This window comes from Arachis hypogaea, chromosome 6 (assembly GCF_003086295.3).
Source record: "Arachis hypogaea cultivar Tifrunner chromosome 6, arahy.Tifrunner.gnm2.J5K5, whole genome shotgun sequence".
In the NCBI taxonomy this organism is placed as follows: Eukaryota; Viridiplantae; Streptophyta; class Magnoliopsida; order Fabales; family Fabaceae; genus Arachis; species Arachis hypogaea.
Window position 1 is genome coordinate 16,559,707 of NC_092041.1, and position 14,771 is coordinate 16,574,477.

The 14,771-nt window shown below is 32.8% G+C and overlaps 2 protein-coding genes across 4 annotated transcripts; one reads left to right on the forward strand and one right to left on the reverse strand.

Moving 5' to 3' along the window:
• The first annotated feature begins 3,530 nt into the window (after nucleotides 1-3,530).
• On the forward strand, nucleotides 3,531-7,337 carry LOC112696241 (VAN3-binding protein). Of its 3 annotated transcripts, none has more exons than XM_029287466.2 (7): nucleotides 3,531-3,806; nucleotides 4,005-4,130; nucleotides 5,594-6,026; nucleotides 6,189-6,443; nucleotides 6,539-6,588; nucleotides 6,672-6,729; nucleotides 6,835-7,337. In XM_029287466.2, the coding sequence occupies exons 1-7, from the start codon at nucleotides 3,786-3,788 to the stop codon at nucleotides 7,047-7,049; spliced, it is 1,158 nt and encodes a 385-aa protein (XP_029143299.1). In that variant the 5' UTR covers nucleotides 3,531-3,785; the 3' UTR covers nucleotides 7,050-7,337. The 3 variants fall into 3 exon arrangements, with proteins under 3 accessions (XP_029143299.1, XP_029143298.1, XP_025604673.1); XM_029287465.2 differs by having other exon boundaries at nucleotides 3,641-3,806; nucleotides 4,002-4,130; XM_025748888.3 differs by lacking the exons at nucleotides 3,531-3,806; nucleotides 4,005-4,130 and adding an exon at nucleotides 4,697-4,835.
• A 449-nt stretch (nucleotides 7,338-7,786) lies between these two features.
• Nucleotides 7,787-9,496, reverse strand: LOC112696242 (protein LIFEGUARD 2). Its single transcript, XM_025748891.3, has 4 exons — nucleotides 9,060-9,496; nucleotides 8,861-8,974; nucleotides 8,385-8,542; nucleotides 7,787-8,283 (listed from the first exon to the last, which is right to left on the reverse strand). Exons 1-4 carry the CDS (start codon nucleotides 9,331-9,333, stop codon nucleotides 8,080-8,082), a joined length of 750 nt encoding a protein of 249 aa, XP_025604676.1. The 5' UTR covers nucleotides 9,334-9,496; the 3' UTR covers nucleotides 7,787-8,079.
• Nucleotides 9,497-14,771: the final 5,275 nt, after the last annotated feature.

A 14,771-nucleotide genomic window follows, 5' to 3' on the forward strand; every position in this document is an offset into this window, starting at 1 on the left:
AATCTAAAAAAAATATTTTGAGCGTATTTATCTAAAAACTCCCTTATAAAATACGGTTAAAGAGAAAAAAAAAAAGTAGGAGGGGGGTGACGTGTGCAAGCACGCGCATTTTAGCAGAGAAGAGAGGTTTAGTAGCATAGGGAGATAGTGAGATGGTAAGGGCTTGTTTGGACATGAAAACTTGTCGGCCATGGACGTTGCCAACTCCTTGGACAAGAACGAACACCATCACTCTCCACACAGTCTCATACCCTCACCCACCCTACCTTCATGTCAGAACCGCAGCATCTTCTTACCCCAATGCATGGTCCTACCTCTATTAATTAACTACCTATCTTCTCCCAAATCAAACATAACACTATACTTGCATCATTATTCTCTAATTAAACCTGCTCCAAATTATTTCATTCTGTCCCCCATTATCTTTTTGTCTTGTTCATCAATATACCAATTTTTTGTGGGGTGCATGCTTTGGGATCTGAGAATGTTCCTTCCACATTCAATAAATATATTGTCATACGAATGATAGTAGTATATGTACCTTAAGTTGAACAATGATTGAGAAACAGAAAATTAATTAAATTCGTAATTAACCAAAGTGATGATATCCCAATTAAAAATCCTCAAAAGAGATTCTCAATCCGGTTTCGCTATTCTTATCTAATAACACAATAATTGTAATACTAAGAAGATCTAAACTTTGATTTGTTTATTAATAAGCAAATCTAATTAGTGAATGGAATATGCAACTCTATGTATAGGTGTGTAGTAGTAGTGTTAGCACAAATCAGAGACCAAATATTTAACTTTTTATAGGGATCCTTGACGCCAATGTACTTCATATTCACATGGTGTTTGACCATTCTTTTACCCTTTAAGCCACTCTATACCACCATTTGCTGACCAGGGCTACGCCATTTGAAGAAGTGCTTCCATTACCATTTAAGGGGGGAAATAACAAAAAGAAAAAAAAGGTGCCTATGGAAAATTACATTCTAATAATTGCATAGGTCTGTAATTTCTTACAATTAAATATTATAATTAATGCTTACTCTTCCATCATTGATTGTATTTTAAATAAGTAGTGTTTCTTTTTGTAATTAATTAAAAATGTATCTCACATAACATATGTTTATTTAAAATGTCATCATCATTGTTATCATCAATATCATGCATAACCATCTATACATTTTAGGCTTAATTAGCGTAAACTGAAAATTATCCTTTATAAGAGATTTAATTCTAGATCTTACGTAAAAATAAATATTATATACATATTTTTTTCATTTTAGTATACTTATGCTACGATAATTATGGTTATTATAATATTTTAAAAAATATTATTAAAATTAAATTAATATTTTTATTATTTAATACGCTTTTTAAAAAGCATTGCTAAAAAAATATTACTAAAATATAAAAAAATTTGTCACCTTAATTTTAACAACAACTACAAAATTATTATAGTCACTGTAAACATGAGGATACTAAAATCCATCCTATATATATAATTATATAATGATGGATAGTTTTTTTATTTAAACTATAATTTTGTCATTTTCCCACTTTTTTAGGATATGAGAAAATTTGTTTAGAAAAAGAAAGTGATTATATATATAGGCTCTTACATATACTTGCTACCACCTCTGAAAACATTGAACATAAGCAGCACACAAAACAGTCTCTCACACTACTGACTCTACTTGACATACATGGAAGCAAAGTGCAGCACCATCAACTGCCGGCGGCCGGAGTTTCTTCCTCCACCAGCGGGAGGGACCCACCTGCCGGAGAGTCCAAGGGTGCCAATGGAGTTCCTGTCTCGCTCATGGAGTGCCTCAGCCCTTGAGGTCTGTAAGTGTTGGGAATAAGACACCATTCCCCCTTGAGAAAACACCTTTGACAGAGAAATAAAATAGATACAATCACAACACAAGAATTTAACGTGGAAACTCCAATTACCGGAGAAAAAAACCACGGCCGTTGTCAAATGACAACCAGAGAATATCACTATGTGAAAATTGTTACAACACATAGACTTCTTTCTCTCACCGGCACCCCAGTACACCCACACTCTTTCAAAGCAAATATCTAACTACACCTCACAACACTCTCTAATCAAAGAGTACAGAGGAAAAGAAAAATCAGATACAAGCTTAAAGTGTTTCTGACTGGTGCAAAAACAAATGGAGAACTTAGCCTCATATTTATAGCCTAGGCCACCCACTCCATTTGCTATCCTAAGCAATGTGGGACTAATTCAACCAAATCCTAACAATCTCCACCTTGATTGAAATAGTCACACATCTTCAGCTTCCATTGTCAACACCGACAATTCTTTGCTGCCATTGTCTATACCGACAATCATAGTTCAGAGAACTATCATACTCCACCATGAAAGTATACTCACTTGGAATTAGACCACTCCAAGCATTTCGCCTTGGTACAGATCGAAACCTTGCTGAAAATTCATGGTGCAACTTCCAAATTGGCTTTTCCTGGAAGTTCTTCAGCCATCGACCTAACTCCGCCACACACCTTGCATCTCAACGCCAACCAATGCCCGTGTGCAATTGTGGACCTGATTGCCACAACTCATCCTTATCCATGGCAGTGCGGTAATACCATGAGGATACTTCTTGTCTTCTAGAGAACATCATCTTCTCTCATAGAGAGAGCAACCAGAGATCTTCTCCTTCAACGCCTTGTGCAAACCTGATTGTATCAACACATCCTTGACTTGTATTTGCCACAAGCCAAAATTGATTCTTCCATCAAAATTTTCTATTTCAAGCTTCACAGCACTTGAATATCCTGACATTGTTGCAACCGTATACTGGAATATTATAACTCAACTGTAGACCGTGCACTAGGAAGGGTCCCCAGGAAAGAGAGGTGGGTCACAATGGACACACTTAAATACCAAGTTTTTCCTTAGCCAGAACCTTTCCTTAGCCAGAACCTTTCCAAACTGCACTCTCACAGTGTCACACTGCCTTCCAGCAACAACAACAGCAACCAAAGATCAACCTCAAGCCACAGGGCAAAATTCTTTTCTGATGTGGAAGGTCAGACTAGGCTGCAACCACAGAGCATACTAAGAATAAATCCCACCGAACCGAAGCTCTGATACCACTTGTTGGGAATAAGACACCATTCCCCCTTGAGAAAACACCTTTGACAGAGAAATAAAATAGATACAATCACAACACAAGAATTTAACGTGGAAACTCCAATTACCGGAGAAAAAAACCACGGCCGTTGTCAAATGACAACCAGAGAATATCACTATGTGAAAATTGTTACAACACATAGACTTCTTTCTCTCACCGGCACCCCAGTACACCCACACTCTTTCAAAGCAAATATCTAACTACACCTCACAACACTCTCTAATCAAAGAGTACAGAGGAAAAGAAAAATCAGATACAAGCTTAAAGTGTTTCTGACTGGTGCAAAAACAAATGGAGAACTTAGCCTCATATTTATAGCCTAGGCCACCCACTCCATTTGCTATCCTAAGCAATGTGGGACTAATTCAACCAAATCCTAACAGTAAGGCACTGGCTCCTCATCAACCACCACTTCATCATCTTCTTCCTCCTTCTTCCAAGACTTCTTCAAATGGTTCCTACACGACTTCTTCTTCCCTTATTCCCGAAGAAACCGGTTGTGGTGACTCCGAAGAGTTCCCATCCTCATCTCTCATCTCAACTACTTCTTTGTCCAAGAACCAGTTCTCTTTTGTTTCTTCTGCTACCTCTCAGCTTGTCCTTGAACGCATTATGTCACAATCAGCAAGAGAGGTATCCTATACTAACATATTTACATTTTAGTTAGCAAAACATATAGTTTTTTGTTCAAATGTCAAACCGTTAGATGACTTGACATATTTGACTAACTTATTATTTAGGGACAGAGTTTTAAACTTTTGTTAAATGTTTTGAGATTCTAGAAACTAAGTTATGGGGTTATGAAGTTGTTTTGTTATTATGTGACAGCAGGAAGTGTCGCCATTAACTTCTGGAAGACTATCACACAGTAGTGAGCCTCTGAATGGTGGTGGTTCGTTAACCGGAACAGACAGCCCCCCAATTTCACCTTCTGATGAATTTGATGATGTTGTTAAGGTACCTATCTCTTTTTCCTTTCTTTTTCTGTTTTGAATTTTCATGTTGTTGAGGTAACTATTCTTTGTGTTTCTCATCACTGTTGCAATAGTTTTTTGTTGCTGATATATGTAATAACAAACTCCCAATCATCTTGTTCTTAGAAGAAAAAAGAAAATATTTTATTTAGTCTAAAAAAATTAAATCAATTTCAGTTTATATTAATTTAAATCACACCAACATATTCTAATAATTGGAGTTCAGTCCTCACTCCTCACCAACCGAACTTTCTTATGCCACAGATGTGGTTACATGATTCTTTTCCCTTTTATTCTTTTTATTTATTTATTTATGTATTGGGTTCTGTTTATGTTTATTTAGTAATCTGGAAAATGCAGTGTTAGCTTTTGTCTGCTCTGATAAAGCTTATTGACAAACATTAAAGAGTACCATTTTCTTTCATCAAATAATTCTTTTAATAAAAGGAAAAGAAAACAAGAAAAAACATGCAATAAATGTTAGAACCAAACTTTGAGGGGGCCCCTATGTGACCATTATAGGGGCTAGGGTGGTGATTCACTCATTAACCTGCACACTTGAACATAGCTTTAGGACCTCTGTTCAAACCTACAAATATTGATGACATGAGAGTTAGTGACTTTATCTCCATCAAAAGAAGTGTGAAACAAAGGAGCTTGGAAGATCAACAAGGCCATGCTTTTTTTAGTTTAGTTTTCTTCCCACTCTTTAATCTCATTTAAAAAGATTTACACTTTATAAGGTCTTTAACCATTTTGTGCGTATTCTAGTCAACCTGCATTGTTTGCTGATACTGAATCAGTAGTTATGAACGCTTCAGAAGATGACAAAAACAGATTTGACTCTGTCCCCCTTTAACTTTGCATCCACGCAAACCACCCCAGCTTCTCAATTTCGACCCTTTCTTCCATTTTTACTAAATTCATGAAACTAACCAATGAACAGTTGAATACCAGAACATACAGTAAGGGTAGGACATCGCCAACAGTGACAATAATGACAATGTCACAGCTGATCCATACTATGTTGTCTTTCAAATAGTTCTTTTGTTTGCTTTTGGTCTATGAACAGTTTTGCATGTTAAATCAACACGAGTATAACTACACTAGCTTATAATATATTTAAAAAAAAATGGAGATTACTTAGATGATAAATTCTGCAGTAAACACTTACAATAGAGTTCCAGGCAGCGTTAGTAACACCCATCATAAATAAGAGATTACTGTATCAGTGCTATTATATCTACGTATAATTACAATCTTAGAATTCAAAGAGAGAAGGGTAGTGTTATATCATTATATGTGCATAGTGTAGAATTGCAGATTGACTCATTTCATCTGCTATTGAATAAGATATGGATTCAATTTAAGCAGGGTTCATATCATAAGGTGTCCTGAACCGTGTTAGTATTGTAACATCTGATAGCCTTATCAATGTGTTTGCAGTTTTTCCGGGCAAACAATTCCATTCACCCCTTATTCAATGGTGGAAGAGCCAGTGCTGCAATTGCCAATGGCGCGGCACCCTCAGGGCCAAAGACAGTTGGAAGATGGTTGAAGGACAGGAGGGAGAAGAAGAAAGAAGAAACAAGAACTCACAATGCTCAGCTGCATGCTACCATCTCAGTGGCCGCAGTGGCTTCTGCCGTGGCAGCCATCGCGGCTGCAACGGCTGCTTCATCTGCACCAAGCAAGGATGAGAGAATGGCCAAGACGGACATGGCTGTGGCCTCTGCAGCCACATTGGTGGCCGCGCAGTGCGTTGAGGCTGCTGAGGCAATGGGGGCTGAGAGAGACCACCTAGCTTCTGTGGTTAGCTCAGCTGTCAATGTCCGCTCTCATGATGATATCACTACTCTTACCGCTGCAGCTGCAACAGGTAGCACTCCTTGATGACACTATCAAGAATCAACAAGAGCATAGTTGCATTGTCAATTAGTCCCTCATAGTATAAAGTGTGTCTTTTGTTCATGTTGGCATGGCTAGTGTGACACTAAGAGATAGTAATGATGACCCTGATCTTAATTATTAATGTTTGCAGCTCTAAGAGGAGCAGCTACCCTGAAGGCAAGAGCATTGAAAGAGGTATGGAACATTGCTGCAGTGACACCATTAGAGAAAGGCAGAGGAGGGATGGGAATTTCTGGCAAAGGTAATACAAATACCAATAACAATAACAGCAACAATACCAGCACAAGTGATAGTGGGGAGATTCTCAATGGAGAAAATTTTCTAGGCGTCTGCAGCCAAGAGCTACTTGCTAAGGGAACTGAATTGCTCAAACGAACCCGCAAAGGTAACAGAACATCAATCACAAATGCTGCTGCTAGTATTAAATCAATATTATTTTGTTGGCAAAATGACTTGACATAGTAATGATGAAAACTGCAGGTGATCTTCACTGGAAAATAGTTTCTGTTTACATACATCGAACAGGCCAGGTATTTTTTTTCTTTCAAGAATTCACATCAGATGATGAGATTCTTTATCTGTAACAGTTCATCATGGTTTGTAAAAATTTCAGGTGATGCTGAAAATGAAGAGCAGACATGTTGCAGGAACCATTACCAAAAAGAAAAAGAGTAAGCTACCTTTGGCTTCACAAGTCACAACATTGTTTTCCTTATATATGGGGATAATCCTGATCAAAAACACATATTAAATTCTTTGTAATCTTGAATTTGCAGATGTTGTGCAAGATATTTGCACAGACTTACCAGCATGGCCAGGGAGACATCTGCTTGATGATGGTGAAAAGCGGAAATACTTTGGGTTGAAGACAGATGCAAGGGGGATTGTGGAGTTTGAGTGTAGAAATCAAAGGGAATATGATATCTGGACTCAAGGGGTCTCCAGGCTTCTTTCCATTGTTGCACAAAGACAGAACAGATTTGGAAACTGATCCATGCATCTTACACTAATTACTATTGATTGAGTCTCTAGTTACTGCTGACTACTGAACTAAATTCAAATTATATGCATTATAATGCATTTTGCATGTGTGTAACCGTAGATAGTCGTCTGTGGCAAGGACTCAACTCAAGTGAACTTTGTAACTTAAGCAAAAATCCTCTGCTGTCTGAATTTGTGCAATTGTAGGAGTTTTATTTATTTATTTATTTGGGTAACTATGCCTTGTCTCAAGTCCCTATAATTCTAAGAATTTTTATGCAACAGCTATTCTGAGTCACTTATGGTCTAATTAATATGTCATAACATAACTGTTCATTTCCATCTCTGGAATTTGTCTTAATTTCCTCTACAAGAGTTGTTTTGACTGAGGGTTTGTTTGCATCAAAATGGAACATCATATAGAATCCAAAGTGAAACAAAGGGGCCCCACCCCACCCAAAAAAAATGTAGGAAAACGGAGAGTAAAGCAAGGCCCTTTTCCCTTCTAGAAAAAGCTTAGAATCCATTGGTAATGGAGGAACAGCCCAAAGCCAACTCAACAACGAATAAAATGAGATGCAAAAATAAAGCTAGAAAAGAGCTTGGTCTTCTGAGTTGGCAACTCTGAAGAATCAAATCACACCACCAATACCCATCAACCACGAAAATGTTGAGGCTTGACAAAGTTCCTATGCTGGTCAATATTCACCATGCATATATATTACAGTAACGACCATTAGACATGGATTTCACAAATCTATCCCGAGAAATTTTCTTTTACCGAATAGTATGAAAAATGGAGCAAAAAAATTCACGAGACTACATTGAAATTTCTTTCAAAATACTCCAAGAACGCGTTAAAGCATAAGAAAGAGAAAAACCACAAGCAAGGTTAACAATCCTAAATATTTTTACAACCAGTGCAAAATTCTATTGTCTAAACTAACTATTCATCAGTAGCGTTTAAATTGACCATTTAACATGGAAAATAACAGACATGTACCAAGCAGTGAAGCGCATGCTGCTGCAACTATATATACTCATTCAGCAGCTCTAAAAATAGTAAGCAGAGACATGAAGAGGTTGATGATGTCTAGATACAAGGAGACTGAAGCCCATATGTATTCGTCATAGGTGAACCTCTTGATAAGGTTGTCTGTGTCATATACTATGTATCCACAGAATATGATTGAGGCGATGCAACCATAGATCATCATTGAAACCTTACCAAGTGGAAACAGAATCTGTAAGGAAAAATGAACATTTTATGAGATTAGAAGACAAAATAATGTTGACCACTCCTAATGATGCAATACATATGAAGAGGCCAAACAGAAAGTAGTACCTGAATGAGGGCAAAGACCATAAGAACTAGCAACGCTCCGAACAAGAAGGGGCCGAGGAAACTGAAATCATGGCCTCTCCTTGCAGCCCAGAATGTGTAGAGAGTCAAGCCGATCACTACTGTAGTAGTCAATATCACAGATTCTAGAATGACTTTCCCTGTATCAAGTTTCCAACCTCATTACATTAAGGTGCAAAAAATTGAAACTTGGGAGAAACTAGCCAACATAATAAGAGAGACAAGTAGTAACAAGTGACAACTGAAATCCCAAATTGATTTCTAACTTTATCATATTTCTTTTGCCATGCATAATTCAAAAAATATATATACATTAACCAAAAACGTTATGAACACGCTAAAAATCAATAATTTTTTAATAGAGAAACGCATAAAAATACCTTGATGAATTATATAACAAGTAAATAAAGAACTAAAGAGCGAAAGACAAAGGAATGTGTTAAGGGAAGGTAAATTACCGCTAGTAAAAGCACAAGTGAGTCCAATGGCGAAAGAAATAGTAACGGTGAAAATGAAGAGGAGGAAGTAATTGATAGGGTGTCTCTTGTGGTAATAAAAAAGCGGGCACAACGCTGCAAAGGCAAATTGAAACAATGAATGAAAACAGGGAACGTAACGAACGAAGGAAGAAAGAAAGAAAGAAAGAAAGGTAGTTACTTATGAAAGGAGCGATGAGCAGAACGATGTAGACAGCGAGGCCGGCGGTGGAACCGACGAAGAAGTGCGCGATTGGACGAACGAAGACCACGACGGAGGCCACGGCGATTGTGATCAGAAGCTGGAAGGCGATTATACAGTACACCTTGCGTATGAAGGACCACCGTAGCTGCGGGCTCTCCAGCATCATCGGATACAAAGGCCTCTCTCCGGCACCGGCACCGGCGCCGGCGCCACTGCCACCACCCTGCTCTACGTCGGTTTTTGGAATCATTAGGGTTCGTTGTTTCGTTTGTTCGATGAAAAGCGAAGAAAGAAAGAAAGAAAGAAAGAGAGATACTTAACCGCCAAGAGAGGGAAAAGGGTAACCGATTAAACAGAATACAACTTTCTCGTTCACTCTTTTCCCTTCTTTCTCTTAACTTAAAAATCTTTCCTTTTACTGTTAAATCTTCTTAATTCTTATCCGCATTTAATTATAATTATTATTGTTCAATAATTTTTTTTAACTAAAAATAGAAAGATTCGAATTCATAACTCTTAGCTGAGATTTAGTTTGGTAAAATTTTTATTTTTTAAAAATAATTTATAAAAGTTGATTTTTAAAAAATGATTTTTAAAAGTTGTAACATTTATATTTGGTAAATCAAATCAAAAATAAATTTTAATAAACACAAATAACATCAATTGAATTTGGTAAAATAGCTTTTAAAATTTTAAAATACTAGAATAGACATAAATATAAACATTAAATTTAAAAATTAGTTAACATATGAAATAATATTAGACTTTTAAATTTTGAAAGACACAATTCAACTTTAAAAAGCAGAACCTCTATCTTAGATGCTTTTAAAAATATCCGATTTTTTAAAAGTTACAAGTACAAGCACATAATCATTTTGATTTACCAAACACAAAATAAAGAGTTTGAACTTTTAAATAGTACAAACACTTCTTCAAAAAACTTTACCAAAAGTATAAAAAGATTATGTCATTTGAGATATAATTTATTAGTATTATTACTCAATAGTTAGTTAAGACCATCTCCAATAAGAAACTCATCTCAATCTCTATTTATGGTCACCTGTCATAAAAAGTCCACATCAACTTTTGCGTTATAAACAGTAATTAAGAACTCAAAGTATCGCTCTTCTCCATTAGAAAGAACTAACTTTAGTCCTTATTGTAGTCTCACTTAATTAATTAATTAATTAAAATAATTAAAATTAATGCAGTTACTATTTTGTTTACAATAATATTATTAAAATTTATAAATTCAAAAATAATTCATTATTAAAAATATTAAGATTCAAAAAAAATAATTAATAATTTCATATGTAATAATAGTACAACAATTATTTAATCGCTAGTATTGTAATATCTAATTTTTGTAATGTAGTTAACATTTTAAATTTTATAAATAAAAATAAATAATCCAACTAAAAATTATTTTATAATGTATAAAAATTAAATTTATTTTTTCATGTAAATAAATTCAATTAATTATAATTTAATATAAAAATATAAAAAATATTTAATATTATTTTTTATAATTATTTATATTAATTATAATTTAAATAACTAATATATTTAATTAATATAAATTATTAATTAAATAAAAATATAATTATTTAATATAATTAGTTACTATAATTATTAATAAATTAATTATAATTTAATTATTTAACAAATTATAATATGTGAAATTACAAAATTACTTAATATAAATATATATGTAATGTAATAAAATATAAATATTTTTTTAAATTTTTTTAATAGCTTATTATATGGCAAAAAATTATTGTTGGCTATTGAAATTCCTCTTTAAAACGACTCTTAGCTTCGAAGTTAGTGAAGGGACTCTTCACTTTTTATTTATTCGAATGGTCTTTTTTTTCTCCATGTATCAGAACAGACCCTTCCTTTATTATTATAATTGGAGTTGCTCTAAAAAAATATTACTCACTTTGATAAATATTGCGAATTTAAATTAAAAAATCCATCAATCCTATTTAAAATTTCTCCCGTGGAGAAAAATTATTTATGGTGATTAATATGATAATACAATATTTGCAAGTATTGTAAATTTAAAATATAGTCAAATTAAATCCAATGTCAAGGAGCTTACGCTTGGAAATTTTATTTATATTTAAAATTTGTTGGTTTATCGAGAATATTGATTGTTTATTGTTGATTATCATAAAAACTAAACATCTCATGCTAAGTTATTTATTGAGCAATATTAAAAAGTTAGCGTAATTTATTATTTTTTTACAAATAGTTAATTAGTAATATTTAAAAATATTGAATAAAAATATAGTATTAGTCTATTGGATTAAATGTGTTGGACTTAGGCCTATTTTGGGTAACCAACTTAATTTGCTCTTTTTGATAAAATAACTTAAATAATAAATGACTCTGTTAAAAGTAACTTATAAATAAATTATTTTGTGTTTGAATTTTTAACTCTAAAAGTGCTTATTTTATAGAAATGTGATGAAAAGTAGAAGTATTATGAGAAAAGTCATTTTTTTAACTCCTCTATAAGCTCCTAAATAGCTTCTTAAAAAGTTGCAATTTAATTTTAAAAATTACACCAGACATTAATACTACTACTTTTCATGAATCAAAAATTAAAAAAAGTTACTTCTAAAATTTTTCAAACGGACCTTAATACTGAATGCTTAAAATAATTTATATTTCAGAAGATTGTATAAACTAATATTTGAATTAACTTTAAGGATTAAAATGTTTTGAGTAGTGTTTAAAAATAAAAAATATATCAATCTATACCTTGTATTTTATATCTAATAATTAATAATAAAAAATATTTTTTAAACTTCATTCTCAACTTTCAAGCTTTTAATTTAAATTCTTAATTATACTTTCAAATACTAATTTGTTACTTCATATCATATTATTTTTCAAATTTATATCGTTATTTTAGCGTGATTATTTTTTTATCAATTATATTAAATATTTAATTATTAGTATAAAATATATATTTAAAATGAATTAAACTATATAAATATATATTAACTGATTTAATAATTAATTTTTTATATGAATACAATATTTTTTTCTTATTATTGCATACTCAAAAAATCTCTCTTTCTTTTTTCCTTAAAAGAATAAAATAGAATTTGGTAGAAGAATTTGTATTTGTATATTTACTTTTTCATCTTACAGTTAATTTTCTAATAACTACTCTAATCAATGCAACATTAAAGAGAATAAAAAAATGTGGTCCACTAGAAGTTATTCTTTTTAAAGATATTAAAACAAAAAACTTAATCAATTAAGTTATTAACCAATAAAAATATACAACTTGACATCATATCCGACAATGCAAGATTCTAAGATCGTGTATGGGGCTTGAATTGTCTTTTGAGCCACTTCAAAACTTTTTTTTTTGGTCCGGCCAATTCTTTGAAAATTAAAATTGCTTTTCTTGGTTATTATTGCCTAGTTCAAAATCTCATTTTTTCAGGAAAAAATAATGATCAAGTTTTTTTTTTTTCACGGTATTCTTCGGTGTGACAGACTAAAAACTAATCTGTCGTGGTATTAAATTCTATCTAAAGTATTGTCGCTAGCTAATGAGTTGTTGCATATTCTCAAATATGAATTAAGAATTTTGTATTATATCAAGTAGAATAAAATCTCTAATACGTGCTGAACTAACAAAAAGTTTAGACGTTCACAAATCAATCATACAAGATAAACTAGTGTATTATTAGGTTAAAATTTACATTTATCTCTATTGAAGAAAAGTTTAGTGTGATATTTCTAAAATTGTTTAATGCTATCTGTTATAAAATGCAAGACTGCAAGGTATATTTTTATTTAAATCTTAGAAATAAAAGAGTCAAGTTTTAGCAAATATCAAGAGATATACCTTTAATTTGCTATTATTAATTTATTATCATTATTGTTAAAAAAATATTCTTACAAATACTAAATTTGTATAAATTTATTATTTGTGGAATATTTTTTTATTATTATCAAAAAATAAATTTTAATTTTTTTAGTTAAATCCATATTTACTATAGTAATTACATATGAAATTATTAGTCCCATTATTGTTACTGATTTTTTACTAAGCAAAACTTTACATTTTAAAGAAAAAGGAAAATGAAAAAAAAAAGACAATAGCTATTAAGCGAATATTCTCAAAATAAAAATAAAAATTTTCAGTATAAAAATTCTAATGCCATTGATTATAACAAAAAGTTTTCACAATAACCTGAATTATATTATTTAGAGTAGTTAACAAAGTTGGCATCATTAAAACATTCAGCTAAGGTGTTTTTATTTGTCTTTTTAACAAAAAAAGACATGAAAGTAATCAAATTAAATTATTTATTGTCGGTGAAGTTGATAGATGAAAAATATGATAGCATTATTTATATGAGTGAGTGATCCTAGGGTCAATTGAAGTGTGGGTATTATATTTACATTTGGTATCAGAGCTGGTTAATTCAGCGCCTGGTGTTTGAGAGTTTGCGAGGTGTGAGAGAGTTCTCACATAGTTGTTTATTCATAGAGTCGGTATGGCAAACACTTTTAATATTGTGTGGTCCGGTCCCAAGTTAGATGAAAAACATGATTATAGTTATTGAGAGACTTTGATGTCTACCCATTTAAAGGCCCAGAACCTATGAAATTTCATTGAACCGGGTTTGCAAGAAAGAGCATATGCTACCCAACAAAGGGGAGATCAATTGGCGCTATCTCAAATTTATCATGGAGTAGATTATACGGTGTTTGGCAAAATAACAAATGCCAAAAGTGCAAAGGAAGCATGGAACACATTGAAACTGTCATACAAAGGCGTAGATAAAGCTTAGAAAGTAAAGCTACAGTCTTTAAGAATAGAATATGAAAGGTACGAGATGTCGAGCTCAGAAATTGTTGAGCAATATTTTACTCGTGTTACAGATCTTGTCAATAAGATGAGAGTCTATGGAGAAGATATGCCTGATAACAAAGTAGTGTAGAAAATTCTTCGCACCATGCCAATGAAGTATGACCATGTGGTGACTACGATACTAGAATTACACAATATGGATATCATGATGATTGCAGAGTTGCAAGGAACCATGGAAAGCTACATCAGTAGAATACTGGAGAAATCAGAAAAATCAACCGAGGAAGCCCTAGAAAGCCGAGTGAATTTCAACAATGTTGCAGAATTAAGCCGTACACAAGAAAGACAAGGTCGTGGTTTCAATTTTCAAAGTAGATGCAGAGAAAATTTCAGAGGTAGAGGTCGTGGCAATTACAACCAAGGAAGTTATAACAATTTTACACCACCTAATCAAGGAAGAGGTGGAACGAATTTCAGGCCTGTCAACCAAGGAAGAGGTCGAGGTAATTTTTATCAGGAAAGAACTAATTTCAACTGTTTTCATTGTGGAAAGTATGGACACAAAGCAGCAGATTACAGATTCAAAGTGATGAATAATAATCAAGCACACATTGCAGAAAATCAGCATCAAAATACTGATGACAATCTGGGTACTCAGACTTTATTTTTTACAAGTAATTCATGTGCTAAAGATGAAAATATATGGTACTTGGATAATGCTTGCAGTAATCATATGTCTGGTAGAGAGGAGTTATTTTCTTCATTAGATGATTCAGTTAAACTATTATTGAAGTTTGGTAATAGTACAAAAATCCCTATTGAAGGAAAAGGACACATACCAA